The 22,976-nt window shown below is 41.8% G+C and overlaps 1 protein-coding gene across 1 annotated transcript; it reads left to right on the top strand.

Moving 5' to 3' along the window:
• Positions 1-891: 891 nt before the first annotated feature.
• Positions 892-22,353, top strand: lmtk2 (lemur tyrosine kinase 2; the record flags this gene model as incomplete). The annotated part of the gene is made up of 14 exons (XM_079232986.1): positions 892-994; positions 7,068-7,201; positions 7,412-7,565; positions 7,744-7,820; positions 8,352-8,470; positions 8,990-9,077; positions 13,482-13,612; positions 15,638-15,722; positions 17,138-17,259; positions 17,963-18,112; positions 18,254-21,329; positions 21,440-21,572; positions 21,661-21,916; positions 22,329-22,353. The coding sequence occupies 14 exons, from the start codon at positions 892-894 to the stop codon at positions 22,351-22,353; spliced, it is 4,653 nt and encodes a 1,550-aa protein (XP_079089112.1).
• Positions 22,354-22,976: the final 623 nt, after the last annotated feature.

Genomic DNA, 22,976 nt, shown 5'->3' with positions numbered 1-22,976 from the left:
TCATTCTTGTAGCAATTGAAACCAAAATATAGTTTAATATTTTTGGGGGATTTGAGTATTTCATAATGCTTCCCGGTAAATCATCCGCCAGCAACATGTACATGAAAACACAATAATACAAATGAAAACCAATCCTCAAGATATAGTTCAAGGTGCGCATGGTGCATGGTCCATGCACCAGCCAAATCACCATAACCACCCATTAAACACTGCTGGGCAGTTTATGACTGGCCATAAATCCCCAAATAAACATATATTGGAGACAAATCAGTATTGCGTGCCTCACATGGTTGGCAAGTGACTGGATGTATAAAGCTCTCTTCAGCTTTGATACACAGCACTGGATTTATATGCCTGATAATAAAACTCGAAGCTGATTGGCTCCGAGTGTTTCACACGAAGGTATTCTTCGTCGTGATTGGCTTGATCGCATGTCAATCATTTGAGGTTTTACGCCTCATTTCGTGATGTGACGTTGTACAGGAACATGGCGCTTTGGTGGGTAGCTGTTTCATGACAGTCAGGCTCCTGGTTAATTCCCTTTATCTGTGTTAATTTAAATAACACGAGGCTACATACATCAGATATGACACGTTGTGAAGGCTGAGCTTCTCTCCATGGACACCGGAACACCTACGTCTCGTAGCGGTGTTTGCTGTCGTCAGCTGAAACTGTTAGCATTGATATGCTAGCTGAAGCTAGTTAGCTGGTGTGACAGTAAGTAGCTAACGTTAAACATACTATATTATAATGCTTATTTATGTAGCACACGCTGACGTTGAACTGGCTATCAATGATTAGAAAACGCGGTTTGGCATCAACACAGACATTTATTTTCTAGGACGACGATTCCAAATAGCTAACATTTGTGTTAGCTAAGCCAGGAGGAGGATGAGGAGCCGCCACGGATATGTGTTGTTGCTGGCCGGTGGGATTCTCCTGTCGGCGGTTTGGCTGTCGGAAGGTGCCCCTCTTCAATATCCCCACAAATCAGGTGAGACAGCTCACTGTAGAGCTGAGACACGGCTATTGTTTGTTTACTCACTACAACTCCTGTCTATGTAGCTGCTGAGCTAGCAAGTGTTTCTGCTAATCAGCAGCTAAAAGCTAACAACACAACAACTTGGCTGCATTTCCTGTTAAATACTTTTTCAATGCACGTACACTTGTACTGATTGCTATTGTTTATTTGATAACACGGTTAACAGGATGGCAATTGTTTCTTTCTTTATGGACTGGTGCATGTTTTAATCATGCTTATAATGTAAAAGTAACAGCATGTCATTGTCACAAACACTCAAAACACTTTACAGTTGAGCTCAAAGAGAACTCAGAAGATACTTATTAATCTCGTCTAGTTTAATTCTGACTAATGTTTAACTCAGATGAGTTTACCTTTAGGGAGCAGTAATGTGTGAGTTAATATAGTACAGCCTTTTGTAACTGCAGGGACAGACATGTTTATCTGTCAGTGGGGTTGGTCCCGTCATTGACATTTAACCAAGTTTATGGGACAATAGGCTGGATGTTGGCTTACCAGCATGGAAACACTGTTTCCTCATCACAGGTTGTGTCACGGGTGTGATCATTTTAGTATTTTTGGATGAATCAAGGTGTAGTCATGGAAGGAAACGGTGATGAAACACTTCACATGTTGATTCAGAGACTCTTGTTTAGGGCAGAATTGAACCAGGAGGAATTGAATGTATGAAGCAATTCAATCGGCTTTACTTGCGATATAAGATTACTGTTTTGTAATTGATCATTGACCAACAAATAACTAATTTGTGACAATTTTGATGTTCCTTTAGTAATTTGTCATTTATATGCAATCATTTGGTTTCACCATGTCAGATATTAATATTGATTTGGTTTCACCACATTTTAAATTGAATGTTTTTCAACATATTCACTGTTTTCCAAACAAAATTAAGAATTTTGATTCACCAATAAATGTTACAGTAAATCAACCACACAAATAATCACTTATGTTGCAGATGCCATTCATCCACTCAGAGACACAGGGATGTTTCAGCATTTCACTTTGTGTGCAGCTTTTCAAAGCAAGATGCTCAGTTGTTCAACATGCTGCAGATTAAAAATTGCAGTCTTAAATATGCTGCAGTCAGGGTTGGTAATGTGTAACCATAACACATTCCAATCTTATCAGCCACAGTCAATGATTTGCAACAGTGTTGTTTGCTAATTATACTACAGCTTGCCGGAAAGTTATGTTACAATTATTATATGAGCATGCTTTTTATGCTTTTATTACAACCTGCTCTTTGCCCCCCTTCCTCAATCTTTACTTTCCATCGTGTCCAGATGTGATACAGTTATACTTGATTGTTAACATTTTTGATTTTTATTCTGGTAACTGTAACTGGAAAGTCACGTGCGAAGCTGGTCTCCAAGTGACATGTGGTGTTTACACACATCAAACATGAGTAAAGGTAGATAGTTAAGCTTTAACGGACGTGTCAATGTTTCAACTGCAGTAACAGTCATGTGATAGTGGCCCATCCGGTCTGTTAGTCAAGGTGGACGCTTTGGCCTTAATCTTCCACTACATTGCTCAGTGATACAGTGATAACCACCACAGGATGTATGGGATGCTGCTGCTTTTACATACTGTGGATCAGTTTATGAAGTGATGTTTTTATTGTTTTGACAGTGGAGCTATTACTAATATATAATTGAAAATGACAGAACACAAGCTTATCCAATATGGATTCCTACAAGGGCAGCCGCAAGTGTTGGCTCTGCATTTGATTGATGAGGCGTAGTGCTTCTTATCATAACAGCCAGACAAATCCTAGTAAAACCCAAACATGCCAGCCAGACCATGCCATCCCTCATCCTGTACATAACTGAAAGTACAGACAGCCACTTGTGGACACTGGTGGGTGAAATTTGCAAAAATGGGTCAGCTCCTCCTCTGTGTGAATGCCTCCTGAAATATGCAGTGGATCCGAAATAAGACCTGGCAGCTCCCTGCCGTATTGGTCCCAAAAACCAGTTGAGTCATTCTGCCAACTTATAATATGAACCCATGACTCAGATAAGGCCTAACCGAGGAGAACTGATCCCATGTAGCGCTGCCGTGACCCAGCTACTGTTTTTTTCTATTTGACTGCTGCTGCAGCCTCTCTGGGCGTCCTGCACTGCCTGGAACCCTGTTGCTCGGCTGAAACAGACGGGGTTGTTTGTATCGAAAAGCTGTCTGCGATTGTAGCCAATATCATTCGCTGGATTGTTGTGAAGTTAAGCCTCATTGAAGCCAATTGGAATTCTCTCTGAACAATTGCTCCTGCCAGTGACTGATACGCACGTTGTTTGATATAATTGTGGATGGAGATAGTGTTTTGTGAAAAATAGGCATTCTGACATATTTTGGATCTGACTCAGGGATGTACATTTTCTGTTTATCATTCAGCTCTCTCTTGGATTCATTTCATAAAAGGATGGTCTGATAATAGCTTGATCTGATGGATGTGTAGTTTTGAACTTTGGGAACGAAAAGTCTTCTTCATGATATAGTAGAAGACCCCAGTCAGGGGTTCCCTCTCTCCGTATGAGGCTGTGCTGATAGCACCCTGGCTGTGGGGGTGGGGGGAGTGGGCTGTTGAGTGACACGGCACCAGTACAGTAATGCAGGCAGTATGTATCGTTTCATGTTCTAAATGTTCATGGAGATTTGATGTTTATCTAAACTGTAGAGTATGTGTGGCTCTGTAACTCACTAGTCCAACTAACAGCTGTCTAAATAGAGATCAAGACCTACATTTGATTTCTTAATGTATGCTAAGCTACGGTAAAACCCGTTACTCTCGCTGAAGGTCGTGCATTTTTACTGCTCTTACTTTATATTTAGAAGGGAAAGCAGGACCAGTGGAGTGTCTGGGACACATCATGTCTTTTGCCTTTGTTGACCTATTATGACATTGTTTCTGCCCTCCAGAGAGCGATAATTTGTCTGTATTGCTCCCTAATTATATTTTCCTCGTGTTTTCCTCGTGTTATTTTCCTTGTGTTGCGGATGTGTCAATTGTTGTAAAATGTTGTGCAGTCTGTGGTTTTGATGGATGCATGTTAAGCAGATTTCTGTTGTTTGAGCAGTGTCAGCAAGCAGTTGTCCACCTGTGCCTTCCACTTATAACTGTAGCTCAGAGGAATTAAGTATAACCTTCAGCAGCCCATATACGACTTAAGACTCACCCTCCTGATGTCGAAGATACATTGCAAGATGGGTAATGCTTTCTTTCAACAGTTATAAGTACACCTCTCCAGAGCTACATCTACGAGGCCTGTGTCCTGATGACGGATCCTTTTAATCTTTAATTCCTCTTCTCATTAATATTTCACCGTATACACTGTTTCTCTCTTACAATCTTTAGCACAGAAAAGAGAGATTTGTGGATGTAATCCTGAGGAAACCTCCAATATTTAGAAATAGGTAAAATATCAGTGTTTCGTGTATTTAAACTTTTTACAGTTGGCATCACAGGATATCTGCCTTTTACGTTTCTAAAGGCCAGGTTGCATGTGATGTCTTAGACCAAGCAAGCATGATTAATATTTGTATTATTGTGATCCAGTTTAGATCATAAGTAAAGAGACCAAGCTGAGCAATCCTTTCTATTTTTATCGGTGATAGATTGGCATAGTCTGGTAGAGATGCAATTAATCTCAATCATGGCTAACATTCTGGATCATATGTAATGCTCCCTGGGGAGATACAGTGATTGCTGCTCATCTCGTCTGCCCCCTGGATGTTCAGAGCAGACATGAGTTGTAGTAAGATCACTGCTCAGCCGGTTGTTGGACTACTTTTCAGCCTCTACAAGTTCTTACCTCTATTTAATTTCAAGGTAATTATTTATTTATGAGATGGGGAAAAGGCTGCCAGAATAATTATTTTGATCGTGCTAAAGGTTTTGTGCACAAAGGCTGGGGTTTTGCCAAAGTTACCACTATGTCACCTTTTAACAATAACATGTTCAATGGTTTAGGCCATGCATATGTGGATAAATCTAAAAGCACTGTTTATACATAAAAACAACATGCATTTTTTGGAGATTCCTGTAAACTGAAAATAATTGCAAAATCTCACTATCATTTGCCAACGGGTGTGACTGACCCATCCCAGTTTCTTTGCTCGCTTCCTACAGGCAAGGTTTCAATAAGGCAGAACACATGATTTAGATGCTCTCATTTACATTCAGTTGAATGTCTATTTATTTTTCAATCTGCATTGATGTGAAATAGATTTATCAAAAAGGTAGTTTGAGATAACAATAATTAATATGCTGCTGGCTGCACTAAGAGCATTGATTAGTTCACAATTGTATGCTTGTGAGAACAACTCCTCAAGCAACCTATATATAAATACAGATTAATTATGACACATTTACCGTGGGATAAGCTATTCAAAGAGATTTGGGGACATCAGAAAATAGGATTCTTTTTTTTTTTACAATCCAGGATCAGACTATGTCCAACCAAGCATCTGCTGTCATTTGGAGAAGATTTGCATGCCACCCACACTGCAATGAATTTTTCAGATTGATTTTATCCGTGAAAGCACAGTTTATATGTGTAAAAAAAAAAAAAAAAGAAGCAGTTTAGTGTCGACACATTGAGTCTGGTTTCTCGTTCGTTCCGAAGGGCTTACATTTTGTATTACAGTTATACTCCAAGTCTGTTGTTTCTCTCCTCCATTTGCTGATAATAAACCAACTAGAAGGTGGTTTGTAGTCTGGATGTATTCAGCACTTGCCTTCATCTGTCAGGCATTTGTAGTTCAGCAGAAGGAGACTCAGTAGGTGTTGATTTCCCCTCCAGCAGACAGGATGTACCTGACAAGCTACAACCAGTGGGAGACAGAATAAACACAGGAGGAAGAATGGGGACACAAAATCTCACTATTCTTCTAGCACGCATGCACACAATGCCAGATGATGCAGTTGGCTGAGATTATGTTACATTTATTACAATGTATATAGCAAAAAGTGAAATTACAAAATTAATAACTGGTGTATTTGCATTCAGCAAGATTTTGCAGATGACATCAACACCATTTCTGACTGATACAATGAGAACAAAAACGACATTCACAAAATCCATTAAACCATCAAGCGGGAAGCATTAACTTGAACGTCTTCTGACAGACAAAAGTGAAGGGTACTCATACCTTTCAAAGGAGCAATGACATTTGGACATGATAATCTGGTATAGGTTTGTTTTTGCTGTCCACCTGAGCCCACTATTATTTCCTGTAACAGCACATTATCTATGTTAATCACAAGAATAGATCACGGGTTAGAATAAATTGGGCCTTTTAATAGTTAATGTGCTTTACGTGTGAAGTAGTCTCCCGAACAAATATGTTGTGTTGCACTAAATTGGGAAGCCTCTGTGTTAATGTTGGTCAGCATCAGTGTAGTGTGAGAGCAGCAGCTGAGCAGCGCAGTGGGCGGGTTGCAAGGCTGCCGTCAGCCTTGACAATCGAGCTGACTGCTGGGCCAGCAGCATCTCCGCCAGCGCAGACCTAACACTTGCTGTCACCACTGCTGCACCATCAGCTGCTCATCAACCAGTGGACACCCCCACAACTGTCTCTCTGAATGGCTGATGAGGGGTAGAGGTTGGCCTGAAGAGCCACAATTGTCACGTCATGTTTGTAGAAATTGTACACCACTTTTTTATTTTTATTTATATATAAATAAAAAAAAATCACTGTTTTGACATTTTATACAATCATAAGTTATTGTTTGTCTCGCTCGGTGTTAAGTTGCAGTGGAGTTGATAGTGACATGGCGCAATACGCTATAGAAGTTTAATTTAAGAGCGCTGCAGTTTGTTTTTTGTTAAATTAACCTTTCTTGTGGGTGGATTTAGAAGACCAGTAGACTACTGGTGCGTTGGGTTACTGTCAAATAAACACACGTCTATGCTTGGTTTGCTTGGTGCCAACTTTTATCCTCTTCTTCATTCATTCTGAAATGATGCACAGCTGTGAATGTGAATAATTCAGCATAGTTTCTGTCTTGTTTTTCTCATTTCAGGTGGAAGCAAAGGGGACACACTGCCTGTTTCTGTCTACCTGTCATTGGTGGTATCGCTGACGGCGCTTTTGGCCTTGGTGGTGTTGCTAGTGAACTGTGTGACCTGCTGCAAGGAAAGGGAGATTAACTTCAAGGTGAGAGTCCTGGCAGGCTGGTAGTCAAACGGACTCAGCTCCACCTGCTCCCATGCATGCCACACCTAATGAATACATGGAGTGAGGATCGATCGTAAGGGACAGTGTCTGTGAATTTAGGCTTGTTTGTGAAATATATGCCCTGCAGTTTTGGGTTGTAGTCGAATGGCCAGCCGGTTTTTAATCCACTCTTGATGTCTATCGATGTAGGAGTTTGAGGACCACTTTGACGATGAGATTGACTTCACTCCACCGGCAGAGGACACGCCTTCTATGCAGTCCCCAGCCGAGGTGTACACCCTCGCTGTGTCCCCTGTGGCGCTGCCTGGACCCCCACACCTCCAGCCTCCTGTCTGTATCACAGGTCAGACGCATGCACACTTGCAGATTTGTAATTATTTTAATAGCTGGGTTTTTGGATGGACTTTTTTTAAATTTTTTTTTATATCACTACAGTTGAGATTAACAAATGTAACTTTTCCAAAACTCCAGATGAAACTTGTAAATTAACAATTAACATTGTTTTGTGGTCGGTTTCACAGAGGGATCCACAGGCTTCCAGGTAGCACGTCACAGTCTCAGTTATATCCAAGAGATTGGCAACGGCTGGTTTGGTCAGGTGAGATTGGTTTCATTAATGTACAAGTTTTGCATAGATAAAAAAAAAAAAAACTGAAAGTTATGGTCATGTTTTGTTTTAACATGTTTATTCGATATGACCTTAAACTAGAGGGTGTTAAAGGTGGCAGTCTGCACCATATGTGCCACAGGGTGGATTTATTCTCTAAATCTGTTGCAACTGAACGTTGCACAAATCATCTTCCCATTTTTGTGTGCAATGTTAATATTTTTTTCACATTAAAGTCACTATACATTTATTTGCAGCATATATTGGAAATTAAACTGTATACAAGCACAGAATAGCCGCCTCATTCAAATATCTTCCTGTGTTTTTATTGCTGTTTTATGTTGTATTTACACATGCTCTCCGACTAATTCTCAACATGTCCAGAGGAATACTCTGTTGCCTTTTTCAACAGTTATTGCTGCAGTTTTGCCTCTTTTTAACATGTTATCAAAGAGGAATACGTACTCTTTGTCTCTATTTTCTGTATCGTGTTTATGCTAAAGTATCGTCGTGTACCAACAGGTCCTTCTGAGTGAAGTCTACACTGATCCAGGAGGAGCCAGGGTGGTGGTGAAGGAGTTAAAAGCTAATGCAAGTGCCAAGGAGCAGAATGACTTCCTGCAGCAGGGAGATCCATACAGGTAAACAGATACACATACAGGCTATTATTTTTAATCAGGTGATCTATAATTAAGATATTTAATATGTGTAGGGCTGCAACAAACAGATACAAAATTAAGATAATTTTTTCGATTAATGGGTAAATTGTTTCGTCTGTAAATTGTCAGAAACATTCACTTTACTGTCATAGAGGGGGAACAAAATCTGAATACACATTTAGGAAACGGTAATCAGAGAATAATTTTTTTCTTAAAAAATGTCTCATAAAGATTATTAATTTATCAAATTTGTTGGTGATTAATCTAAAAGTTTCTAACTTCACTTTCATAATGCTAAAAATGTGTGGAAGGACTTGCAATACAGTAAATGTGGACACACATATCTGTATGACATCTATATAAAGTTAGCAGACCTACATATTGTATCGGACCTAATCTCCTCTCAAATCGTACAGATATTATTATAAGGTATTATTTCAAGGCTTACTCCAGTCCTCAAGCATCCGTTTCAACAGGCTTTGTGATATTTTGTCTATACAGAGTGCTGCAGCACCCAAACATCCTCCAATGCATGGGACAGTGTGTGGAGGCCATTCCCTTCTTACTTGTCTTTGAGTACTGTGAAATGGTGAGTGACCACATGCTCTTCTAAATGTTATTTAAAAGCACACAATGCTCCATTAACCCCCTTTTTTAATGTACAAAATGTTGTTGATTGTGTATGATTTCAACTCATAATACATTCATGGGAATGAAATAAATCAGCAGTGTGCAATCCTATTTTTATTTTCTGCAGGCTTTCCCCCATTTAACATACAATGTTTGTGCACTAGTGTCAAGGAATTGAGAGATTGACTGCTGCTACGCTTGGAAGGCTTCAATAATTGAGATATTTAAAAATGATCTCAGGTCAGCTTGTTAAGCTCCCAAAAATATAGGGCAAGACCTCTTTTAAATACTGTCCAGCATTCGTGCATCGCTGAGCTGCCCTGTTGACCATCTGGATTGGAATCCCGAAGCAGCCTCTCTGTTCCTCATAACATATTGAAGTAACTCAGACACGGTCATGGCAGCTGATTTATCTGCTTCTCTTTACCTTTTCTGTCCCCGACTGCCGGGAGCACTCGGCCCTCCCTCCTCCTCGGCTTCCCTACTTTTGCCGAACTTGCATAGCTAGTCTAAGCCTTGGACTTCTCACATTCCCACTTCACCCAGTAAAGGAACAGGCTCCATTTACGCTCCTCTGGTGTCAGCTCCACCAGTTGCTGTGTTTGTACATTTTTATGGATTGCACATTGTGCGTGTTAAGTGAGTCTAAAATAAACTAAACTGTTCCTCAAGAAACCTATGGGGTGCCTAGTGACGAATGCAAGGAGGCAAAAACGTCCCCTAAAGATATACACCACCTTGGTGTCTGTTTTGATTTATTAACCAGACAAACCTTTGCGATAGAAAGTACAGTAGCATTTTGCACCATGGACTTAAGTAACCAAGAAATTATAAACACGGCACATTGTAATGCAATACAACCTGTAATACAAACTAGTCTGTCAGAGAGATGTTGATTAAACATTTGAGACTGTAAAATGTGACGTAGCCTAATTGCAGCATCAAAACATACCTTAGAATGGAGACAACATTCAGTCCACTTAAATAGTCCCTGCATGTCTGTAATAATTGCTACTGGTTGACTGATTGTAAGGTGTGTGCGTGTCAGCTGTATTTATGTGGATCTGTAGTGAGGGCGTATTAAAACTCCAGAATATTCTTGCAACTAGTAATTATTTGCCTTATTCTTTTAAAGCGAGTTTCAGCAATATTGTTTCGATGTCTGGTCTGTAACTTTTAGTCTGCTCTTGCTGCTCTCATGGTGTTGTTTTTGGCTGCAGTAGGCATCTGTTTCCACCTGCTTGACTTACTGCCTGATGCCAAGATACAGACTATCCTTTATGTGGTTACCATTAATACAACATGAGTCATGAAGTTCGACTTCACAGTTGTTTACAGGGGAATATCCCATCTAGCCGGTGGATTCAAATCAGAATTTTATGTAACTTATTAGTTGCTTTTGGATGTTGAGTCACATTTTATTTGCTTGTTGGAACAAAGGAAAAGCATTTCTGCTGTTTAGGTGACAGAAATGCTCCTCCCCCCCCCCCCCCTCCTCCTTGCCTTCCCATAAGTCCGACCTGATATTGTGTCCAGCGTGGTGCAGTTGGTCTCCCCAGACATTGCATAACGTTGTTGGTCGGGTATTGTCCAGCTGCCCGGGCTGGCCCGTGTCCCAGCATTGTGGTCTTTCCCGGCCAGCTCTAGTAACGTTTCTGACAGGAGATGGAAAGGACTTATCACAGGTGTGTGCGAGTCATTTGGAAGGATTTTGTTTAAAGACCAGGTCCTGTTGGCTGAAGGTGATAATGTGTGAAGGTAGAACAACCGAGTGATGTCTATACTCGTTATCTCTAGCTGGATTAAGAGTTTTTAGGACTTCATCCAAGTGGGCTTTTGTCTGGCACAATACTTGATTCCTCTCTTTCAGTATCTACCGTTCATGTTTCATTTGCACTACTTGCATGTAACATTAGCTCCATGTCGAAAGAACAGGGTTGAAGCTGCTCTTGTGTCCTCTTACCACTTCAGGCCACGTCTATCATCCTCTAGATGCCGAAACACAAAATGAAATGTGACGGTGGACAAGATGAATCCCAAAAAGCCACTCGGCTGTGACTTTCCCTCGGTTAGCCTGGTCATTGATGGTGTTTTTCCCATCCTGTTTCGCCTATGCCGGGTAACCCTGAGTCAAAGCATTTTACACATCAAAATACATCAAGCAACTGGTGCCGGGGCCACAGAATGTCACATACCATGGAGTGAGTGACGGCTTCTAATGCATAGATCTCCTGCCTGGTGCCTGGCTAAGACATTAGGGCCGAGGCAGACCCTTCTCTGGTTCAGGGTCTCGGTCATGAGCCAGCTTGACTCCTGGCGTTCGAAAGTTGTTGATCCGCTCCCTTTATTGCAGTTGTTAAAGCAACAATCCTCACAATGTTATTGAAGGACTCTATTACTGTTTTATTAAGTTAAACATTACTGACTCACTTGGCATGTTGAGTATTATATTTCCCCTTGTGGGTAAAGTTGTCCTTTCTTGATGTTGATGTCCTTTTTGACTTCTACAGACTATTGATGAAGCTCATTCTTTAATATTAATTTAACTGTTGGTTACACTCTTTGCGGTTAGAAAAAGCCCATCTATGGTCCACTTGCTCTATTTAGCTTACATCAGTATTGGGCAATAACGCGTTTCTCAGAAACTTCATGGACTTGCGTGTGGGTCTCCATGAGCACCTTTCGAACGAAAGTAATCTAGTAATACAACGACTAATGTAACTAATTTCTTAGTTTTGACTTGGAAGGTAATATAGTAATGTAACTAATTATTTTTAATACTAGGTGTTAAGTAAAGGAGTAATACGTATAAAGTAGTTTATTGAGTGTCTTACGCAACACTGGCTAACAGTAATCAGAAAATAGCCCGCTTTTAGTATCCACTAGTAGCATAGAGGACTTAAATAACTTGATTTACTTTTTTATTTTTTTTACACAACTTGATCATGTGATAGCTGAGCCAGACACAAATCTGTTCATTCAGAACTTAGTACATTCTTGTTTATTCACGGGTCAGACACAAGGCCTAATTGTTTTAGCCTTTCACACTAAATGTTGTTTCATTAGCGGCCCTGGATCCTCCCCCTGAAACCCAGACCTCATCACCTGCCGAGAAGCCATCACAAATAAAGACGGGCACAGCGTATCACTTACCATACATTGGATATAGCTCTTCTGTGAAGACTGCTTCTCAGAGGTGTGTGTGTGTGTGTGTGTGTGTGTGTGTGTGTGTGTGTGTAGCAGGGATAAATGTGGTCAAAGCAAACCACACTGCTTACGTAAGACGACTCATCTAACTTAAGCTGCTTGTCGTGAGATAGCTCAGGGGAAAGAACACTCTTTGTAAACACTTAAACACACACTTCACCGCTCAGTAGCTGCATGTGGTTTTGATATTTTCAACAGCAGGACCCCACATATTCTGTGACTCCGGCGTGTGTACAGTATGTTCTTAGGACCGCATTCCTTAGGGGAGCTTCGGTCTGCTGGCTAATTGGGAGTCTCCTTCGCTGCAGCTCTGTGCTGAGCATGATCCCAAAAGCCCACATAACTGAAACAACTTTCACAGTTAGGTCAGAGTTAAATATACTGTTCTCTAAAATGTCCACTGTCTCAAGTTGTAGTGTGTGTCATGTGTGTGAATAACTACAGGTGTCCACCCAGGCACACAACGGACACTCTTTTTGTAATTACAATGTGCAGTCCCTCACAAAGAGCCCCGTGGGTCTGTGATCTGAACAGAGGTGAACTCCTTGTTCAAGATTCGTATATTCTCACAGCACTATGATCAGTCACACCGGTGAGCTACATTCTAACATGAGACTCAGTATCACTCTCTAAGTGTGTGTGGGGGTGTGGGTGTGTGTGGGTGTGTGTGGGTGTGTGTGTGGGTGTGTGTGTGTGTGTGTGTGTGTGTGTGTCTGTGTGTGTGTGTGTGTGTGTGTGTATTATGTGCTGCAGTCAATCATCTCAAAGAGCCATGTCCTGCTTTGCTCTCGGGACACCTCGTTGTTTGCTCTCCTCCACTCAGGGGTTCCCGGCACCCAAATGGACACAAGCACAGTTTATTTCATTGACCTGAGCTGAACTTTTTTTTATTTATAAATCTCTGTGACCCGGTATAGAGGTCCATTAAACAGTTCTACCCCTATTTGGTCCTCTCCCACATCCGCAGTGAGAAGTGCTGAGGAGACAGAAAAGGGAGAGTCTGCTGCCCCCGTGTGGCGGTCTCTGCGCATTGCATTTAACGAACATCGCTTGCCCAATTCCTTCTGTTGCTATAATACAGATAAGATTCTTCTGGATTGATTGAAGGTTTTTGTTAGATTTTGTTAAACGTGTGTGTGTGTTTGTGTTTTTGCAGGGGGATTTGCGGGGCTATCTGTCTCAGCAGGACTGGATGTTCAGAAATGCTGAGTTGCTGCAGCTGCAGAGGATGGCCTGCGAAATCGCTGCTGGTGTCACTCACCTTCACAAACACAACTTCCTGCACAGGTAGCGCATCAGAATTGCAACACCCATACAAGCTCACAGGTTTAAGAAGCACTAAGCGTATTGTGCTTTTGTTCGTCTGTCAAAGAATGCGGCTGCTGTTTATAGTGATGCTCACTCTTTCAGTGACAGACGCGTTGCAATTTCATATTTTATTTATAACCTGGTATTGTGTGCGCTTTAAAAAAAAAAAATTGACAGGGATCAGCGAACAAGTATTTTTTTTTTTTGTGCGTTCTGTTTGCAGTAGTACTGCATAAAGTATTGTGTGCTTTTCTGCCACAGTTCAATTAATTAGATTATTAGTTCTCTTAATTGAATAGTTATTACTTTATGTCGCCGTAGTTCTCTTTACACTCTTACTTGTATGTATTTTTAATAAGAAAAGATAGGTGATCATGTTTAGTATTTTCTGACCTTTTGTCTTTATCATTTGGACTGCATTAAAATGCTGAAATTTCAGCAAATGTTTGCACAAATCTAAATACTTAGAAAGCTAAATGACAAAGGTTATATCTCACTCAACAAGAGCATATTGCGTCTTGTCAACACATAATACATATGCATATGGCATAATGTTTGAATCAAGATCAACACTAATACAATGTTCATGGTATACTATAAATATATAGGAACTTTAGTGGATATTTAATGTCACTAAACACAAAAATAAGATTGTTAAGACTTGGGTCAACTGTTAGTTTTACTCTAGTGCTTACTGTCCAACCAGTGTTCTCCAAAAAAGGTGTGTACAGCGGAGAGGCTGCAGTTCATTTTCATTTTTACCCCAGAGAGTACTGGATGTCTGGCTGCTAGTATGGGGACAGAGGGTGTTCGTGTGGCTCGGGGTTACATACGATGCTCAGCTCATCAGCTCTATTTTGCATGCTCAGAATAAGCTGTGAGGGTTCCAATAACACAGATCCCATGCATAGCCACAGTGTCAGCTGTCCGCTGCCAGGGGGATATGATGATTCTGCTCTTTGCTTGTAAGAGGATAGCCTCATATTGGGCGTTGTGTTTTAATCCTTGTTACAACTCAAAGGGAGTTCGACAAGCTCCCCCCATGCATACAAATTTCATTTGCAATCGTAAAAATATTTCTGTGGCACTTAAGTTCAGATGCTACACACAAAAAAAAGGTTACACTTGCTGAATGATGAGTGCAGCCACATGCTGGTGGAACTGAATGAGAAGTGATTTATGGTGCAGCTCCACAGACACAAACCCCCCCCCAGGGCAAGTGCTGTGTGGGCGGATATCCAAAGCTGAAACCTCAGCTTTGCAATCATGCATGGTTGAGACTGGGGCTGTAAAACGTCTTGTAATATTCTCATTCAGAAATTGTGAAAAGTGGTTTTCTTTTAAGGCATGGTTTAGGGATTGCTCAACATATATTTTCAGTAGAAGTACTTGCTAGTTTGCTCCTTTCGAGATCACTGCCACGCCGCTTATCAGCCTTGTAGAGCTGAGAAGTTGGACCCATTTCCTTACTGTATGTCTGGCCCTCAGCCAACGGCAGGACAACTGGCGAGTTTAAAATATATCTCCATTCATCTTAAAGAGATTTCAGTTGGTCTGACAGTTGAAAGTGCAAATTAACTACCATAAACATGTCTGCTTAATGTGCAGAGAGAGACTCGGAGCTCTTTACGCCCTCTCCTGGCAGCGTCACAAAACGTTTTTGTGTTTCCCTCTAGAAACTGTATCTTGCTGCTGTATGCACGGGTCAGGAATAGCCCCCGTTTGAGCCTTGTTGCAAGGTGAAGAGCAGAGGCAAATGACAGTAGAAAAATGTCATATAGTTGCCAAAGTCACTTATGACCCTTGCCAGAGTCCTTTGCCCTGATTTCCTGTGAGGTAATCCTAGCCTTTTAAGGTGAAGAGAAGATGGTGGATTCCTTGTTGAAATTGATATGATCGGTTTTGGTTTTTGTCAGCTTGTAAGCTCCATAATTAATGAATATGTTTTTGTGGTTTTGTGTAAGTATCTAATCCATCCCTATGTTGTTCTCGACACCCTCATAGTGATTTGGCTCTGAGGAACTGCTACCTGACTGGAGATCTTACTGTCAAAGTGGGAGACTATGGAATTGGACCTTACAGATACAAAGTAAGCAAAAACCTAAATTTCAGATATTTTCTGCATACATTTTTGGGTAATTACTGTATGGAACTGCTAAAAACAGTCAGTTTTATTCCTAAATAGACATGATCCAATTGAGTTGGGCAATAATCTATTTTCATAAAGTCCAATGGTGGTTGCTCAAGATCTTCGACAGGCAGGGGGTGGGAGTAGTAGCAGGATGTGGGTGGAGTTTGGTTAGCACGCCAGTCCGACAGACTGTAGTAATCTAACCTTTAAAACTCAAAATGCTTGCCAAAAGCTTTTTATTTTTTTTTGGTCATTAAAACTGACTGAAAACATGTGCATTAAGAAGTAGTTTCTCAAAATCTGATTTTTTTTTAAACATATTTACACACATTGTAGGCATTCTAAATACTCTGACACATGGAAATTAATGATCCAAATGCATCTGTTAGGCCTCTTTGCTTGTAGCTTATCAACACAACCCACAGTGTCTGCCAAGCAGCACAGTGATATACAGTAGAAGCAGCCTGACTGCATCTTGAGTCCCACCATCTGGAGTCTTTGTGTAGTGAGAGAGAAACTCACACTGGCTTACAAGGATGTGTCGGGGAGACTGGGCATCCATCATGGATCCAGCAGTGAAAACTGTTTATCTTAAAACATCGGTGCTGTTGTAATAGTGAGGAAGATTAGCCAAAAAGAGATGAGGAAAATATGTATTGAAATTAGTGGTTTGCAAAAAAGGACCAAAAGTGTTTTAGAGACCGCTAGAGCAGTATTAAATTGTTTTTCTTCCATTTTCATCAAAAAATGTGGCCTGTTAAATGTCTGTAAATTCTTCCACAAGGCACATGTTAATGAGAGTTTAGTAGTTTGAAGTGTATTTTTGTCCAAAAAGAGCTGAAATTTACCAAAATTAACAACATAGTCCCTCTTACAACTGATCAGAAGTCCTTCACTGTGTGTAACTGATGAACTTATTTTGCCTATCTGAAGTCTGTTTATTTGTTATGCAGATGACCTCACAGAAAATAGTATATATTTTTTTAAGGGAGACTGTGCCGGCGTTTTTTGATCATTTGTATGTTTCACTGAAGATTAATGGTTGTCTTGTAACTGAACACGCTGTTATGTCCCAAGGCAGTTCTGTCTGCTGCATTCCTTAAATACTGCTGATCCGTCAGTTTGCCTGTCTGAATTTAATACTCGAAGATAAGGTCACCCTGTAAATCTATTTCTGTAAGAAAGGGAGAGGGAAAGGGAGAGTGCACTGCCTCGACGAGAGCGAACAAACGGTCAAATGTCTCCTGTTGCAGAGTGCTACTGAATGAGCTTTAGTGTCTGCACAATTACTTACAGTGTAATCTAGAACGTTACAGTTTGTAAAAGTAGCAAATACCGTGTGTGACTGATTTGATTTTACTATGTTACTATAGGAGGATTACATCATCACAGAAGACGATGTGTTTGCACCCCTTCGCTGGTTGGCACCTGAGCTGGTGGGCGAGCGCCATGGGGGTGTGATCACGATGGAGCAGACCAAGCCCAGCAATGTGTGGTAGGCACCAAACTGCAGCTCTTCACTGACACTTGGAGATTTTTTTAAAACCCATAGCTCATAATGACTCTGAGTTAACCTGAATTTAATCAAAATGCATTAAAATGATTTCCATTCAAGGGCCTCTGAGAGAGAATATATCTTTAAGTATACATGACATTTAGTATATTTGGAATAAGACAATAAATCTGCAGTCCACCTCTGGCTGGTTGCTGAGAAAGATGAGCCCTTCCTGCAAATACAAGGGCTTGTAACTACCAAACAATCTGGATAATTTCCAGAAGAGGTGGTGAAGACACGGACACGACACCAACTCAGCATCTCCTCACACTGCACAGTCTTTTCAGACTCCCAGACTTCACACTCATTGCCTAAATGCGTTTTGGTCCAAAAATGCAGAGCTACGTTAGGTAGTTTTAATCACAAGATCCACCCTGAATAAAAATGAATTGAGATTCAGAACTTTCCCCAAGTCACCTTTTGTTTATATTTAGCTCTTTATGTCATAGCTGCTTGTGAATAATTACATTTATTTATATTTACAGTAATGTGCTGTGAGTTAGGATGTTCATAACAGCTCCCCACATTAAGTTTTGTGCTTTAGGGTCAAGAGGTCGAGGTCTTTTGCTAAATTCAAATTGCACAAGATTACTTTTGTCCTGCAGTGAAATCCAACAGCTATTTTGTCCTCAATTGTCCTTAGGGCCTTGGGAGTCACATTGTGGGAGCTCTTTGAGAATGCTGTCCAGCCGTACCCACATCTTACTGACCGGGAGGTTCTCAATCATGTGATCAAGGATCAACAAGTCAAACTCTTTAAGTCACAGCTGGAGCTGCCTTATTCCGACAGATGGTGAGTTTTTGGAATATTGGCACAAATAAATATAATAGTAGTTTAAAATAAAACTATATGATAGTGGTTTACCTTTTTTAAAGCAGGACTCAAAGTTATTTGACCATTTTAAAAAGATGTCTGATCTCCTTGTCACTACAGGCATGAGGTCCTGCAGTTCTGCTGGCTGTCTCCAGACAAGCGGGCCACAGCAGAGGAAGTGCACCGTTTGCTTATCTACCTGCGCATGCAAGGCCAGAAGGACATAGAAGAAGACTTTGAGCAACGCTGGGATGCTCTCAAACCGAACTCTTCCACACGGCAGAATACTGTTAGCCACTCGTCGTACCCAATCTTGGAACAGTTTGCTGATGATGCCCTGCGACAAGAGATCGACGAAGTTCTTACTGTCACTGAAACAAGCAAAGGTCTCAGCTTTGAGTACGTTTGGGAGGCAGCCAAGCACGACCACTATGAGGGCAACCATGGGCGCTCGGGCATGGACACAACATTGAACTATCACAGCATGTTCTTTCCTGTTTCCAGTGAAGACATCCAGGCCCATTTCCCTGATTCTGGTGCCAGAGCAGCGGGCCCAAAAAGTGGTAACACTCCTTCAGGAATTCCTGGAATTGTACCAGTGTTTGATGCACAAAAGCCATCTAATGGAAATGAATACTACATACAACTAGAAGAACAAGGGGAGAGCACTGTTGGGGAAGATAGGAATAGAGGACAAGACATGGACTTCAGTTCAGGCCGGCAAGACTTTGTTGTTCTCCAAGATGTCCGTCTGGATGAGTCTAGTACCGATGCTGATTTTTTCCACCAAAGTATTGATTCCAAGGATTCCTATTTACCAGACAGCCATGTCTGGTCGTCTCTTGAAAATGACAGTCCATACCACACCAACATTTTCACTGACGGGGGGTCCAAACAAGAGGACTCTCCTTCCTGGAGACAGAGTTTTATGGAGCTTCCAGAGCGCAACGGGAACCCTTTTCTTGAAGGTGCTCCTTTAGAAGTCCAGGAGGTGGATATAGATAAAAGCAATGGGGATTCTTTTTTAGGGGATTGTTCAGAAGCCCCTCACCTGGCGGATTCTGTGGAAGTGGAACAGGAGAAGACAGATGAGAAGAGGCTTCTGAACTCTGAAAAACTAGCTGACAACTTTATGTTTCTCAAAGACCACAGTCTGATGAAAGACAGATCAAGTTTCTCAAGTCTACAGGAGAACTTTCTTCTCCCTGGTCGAGTCCACGAACCAGAGGAACGCTTCAGAATGAGCTCTTGGGACAACATTGAGAATTTAGGTAGCTTAATCTCAGCAGACAATTATTTAAAACCTGCAACAAGTAGCACATCCTCAAGACAGGAACTGTTAGACTCTCCAAGTATCAGCTTGGGGGAGTTTTCTCCATCTCTGGTTGAAAATAAAACACTGGTGCCTTTCATTACGGTGGTCACAGAAGATAACACAAGCAACCAGCTGCCAGTTAGAAATAGTTCTTCCACAGAAGACCTTGGTCTGTTACAATCCTCTGACAGAGGTGCAGACTCTGGTTTTGATTCTACCTCAGAGAGGTTTGGGGTTATTATCAGTCAAACTGATGGCCACACCCCTGCAATCTCTGAAAGTGCCACTACAGACTCATTGTGCACAGATGCCAAAATTCCCAGCCTTGAAGAAGACCTTAGAACCTCTCAGAATAATGTTCAGCACATAGAAAGTAAAATGCCTGAAAACCTGCAAGTCCCAGCATTGTCCTCAGACAACGGACACAGTGAAGACCTCACAAGTAATGATCTGTTGAGTGAGCTGATTGAGGATGCAGATACAGAACTGGAAAGCGCTCTATCTGACCACGAAGAATCCTTTATGGACTCTAATGGGCGTCCTATTGTCAGATCTTCTCTGTTGGTCTCCGGGCCATCTTTGGACCAGATCAGCCAGGACAGTTTACTGGAAGACAGTATGTCCACCACTCTACCAACTATAGATAATTCAGCCGAGACCCCAGACTCTTTAGACTCTCTTGACATCCACAGGCTAGGTGAACAAGGAGACGAGCTGAATGCCCAAGTAGCCCAACACAAACTTCAGCCTCCGTACAAAATATCCGACAGTGGGTATGAGACAGAGAATCTGGAGTCTCCTGAGTGGAACTCTCAGCCGAATGTTAACGACGATTCTCCTGTCAAAAACGGCTTGAGTGTTGCCGAAGAAGAAGAAGAGGCAGAGGAGGCAGAGGACCTCACGACTGCTACAAATCTGGTTACACCAGAAATCATCATCTCTGAAGTAGAGGGTGTGCTGGATACTCCCAGTGAGGATCCCAGTGAGGGCCAGCAACCAGCTCATGTAGCTCCTGCTGAGGAGCCATTCATGGGCAGCAACTACAGAGACTCTGCCTATTTCTCAGACAATGAATCAGAACCTGAGAAGAAGTCTGAAGAAATGGTTGCGGGAGGTTCTGGGGAAGTCACGTGGCTGAGAAACTCTACTGTGGTGACCAGCATGGCCGCTGCAGGTCCAGCACTGGAGGTCAACGTGGAGAGGGATGTCGATTCTCTAGTTTCACAGCACGAATCTTCTGTAGCTGCCGAGGCGCAGGCCGATGGAGAAGCGCCTCATGTGGGGCTCATATTATCTGAAGCGGATTCAGATATCGCAGGAAAATGCGAGACGGAGGCAACGGAGTCTTCCAACAGTCATGAAGATGTAAACAAACCAGAGTTTCTCAAGGATGTCACATCTCCTGATCAATTAGAAGATCTAGAAACCTCAACTCAACTCCTTCCTCAACTTCCTTTTGTTGCCCCTTCAAAGCCAGTGCCAGAGCACTCGGGTCATGCTAAACTAACCAGGACCTATGCGAGTGATGGACATAAAATAAAAGAGCCACACATGGAGGGGCATTTCCTGGGGAGGCGGGACGGACAGGAGGACGACGTAGATGCGGACGAGGAGGACGAGAACAGCGACGACTCTGACGATGACGTCCGCGGATACCAGCTACACAGCTCCAGTTCGGAAAGCGAGGATGATACCGTGCATACGGTGCCATTTATTGTCTCAGATGACAGTCGTGCAAAGAACCTGAAGAGCTTGTTGAAACGCACCACGCTAAACGTCCAGGCGTCGTCGTCTTCCCCGTTTCCTGAGAGTTCCAATTCAGATAACTCCAGACGAGCCGTGTCTTTCTTCGATGATGTCACCGTCTACCTGTTTGACCAGGTATTGTATTGTCGATGTTGTTGTTCATTGCCCAGAGGTATCATAGGTGTAACAGATGAGGCACTATTTTTGTGGCCATTCTAATTAACATCCAACTCATTCTGATGTAGGAGACCCCCACCAAGGAACTGGGTGACCACTCCTCAGGCTCACACAATCAAGCTCCAGAGTTCAGCAGCCCAGTGTCCAGTGCCAGCTACCTGAACCGGTTCACCAACTCTGAAAGCTCCACGGATGAAGAAGGTGAGGACACAAAAACTCTAAATGTGTGCAGCTCCTGCAAATTGTCTTTACCATTACATGCCCTGACTTAATCATGAAATCCCTGCAGGTGGTGGTTTTGAGTGGGATGATGATTTCTCGCCGGCGCCTGCCTTCCTGGCCAAGACGGATAAAGGCGCCGTATCAAAGACTATGTCCTCATCTGCAGCGTCTCACTTTTACTCTTCACCACCTGCAACAGGCCGCGTGCCGGAGCCCAGCTGGTCCAGCTCCTCAAACTACTCCCGTTTCTCCATCTCACCGGCCAGCATCGCCAGCTTTTCCCTGACGCATCTCACCGACTCTGACATCGAACAAGGAGGCAAGTTAAGCATGCAGTATCACCATATGGTGTTTATTAATTAACTAATAGACTAGCTGGTTGTGGATTTATTTTACTTTTGGACAAAGACAACTAGCTTGTTCCAGTCCTAAAGCAAAGCTAAAATGCAAATAAGTATATTTCCCAAAATGCTATTCCTTTAAAATTAGTTAATTTTCATTGCAGTCTTAATCTCATCATACACTTTTCATGGTGCAAATGTATTAAGATATTATTTAATTTGATTATTTTTATAAATGTATATCACTATTCTAGTTATCTTCTCTTACTACTGTTTGCAGACTTTCCATGTACCAAGCTCATTGGGCCTTTAAATTACATGAAGTAGTCATATTTATGAATCAGTTGAACTCCTGTTTAAACTCTCTTCATCCTCTTTTGTTCACCCCAGGAAGCAGTGAAGATGGAGAAAAGGACTAGTGTGATATATTATCATTACACTGTTGAAAAATGAACCTAAACTCGCACTTTTTAAGAATGGAGAACAGCTGAACAAGGACAAATGACGCGGTTTGTGGGTCAAACCGCGGATGCTTCTCTCAGGCAGATCTGCTCTTTTCCTACATAGAGATGCCCATGAGAACAACGACTTTCAGCCAATGAGACGGCCCAGCTCCCGTCTGAGCCACACCACCTCTCCAGCTACATCAGTGTGTGATTTAAATTCAGTGCAATTCCACTTGGGGAGAAAAAAAGAGTTTCTAAATGTTTGCTTTAAAGACTTTTAATGTGCATTCCAGATGTTTGGCTGCTTCTTTTTGTTGTGTGTCCAGATGCACTCATTTTCCAGGACTTTCACCAAAAAAAAGAAAGAAAAAAAAGGAGACGTTTTATGCTCTGAATTCAACACACTGGGCTGGTAAAACTTGTCACTACAGCCAAATAGGAATAAGCTCTTTGATTTCATCAGACCTAAAACTGAAGATCCAAGCTTTTTCTCTAAATTTATTAATTTTGCTCTTTCATGTTGTGCGATTATTTCAGTGGTTGCCTCTTCTGGAAGAATTAGTTTTTTCGTAACCTCATCAGGTGTTTTATGTCAC

The sequence above is a fragment of the Taurulus bubalis genome, assembly GCF_910589615.1.
Source record: "Taurulus bubalis genome assembly, chromosome: 17".
Lineage (NCBI taxonomy): Eukaryota > Metazoa > Chordata > Actinopteri > Perciformes > Cottidae > Taurulus > Taurulus bubalis.
The sequence above is the reverse complement of the archived record's forward strand: the minus strand, read 5'-3'. Positions and strand labels throughout refer to the sequence as shown.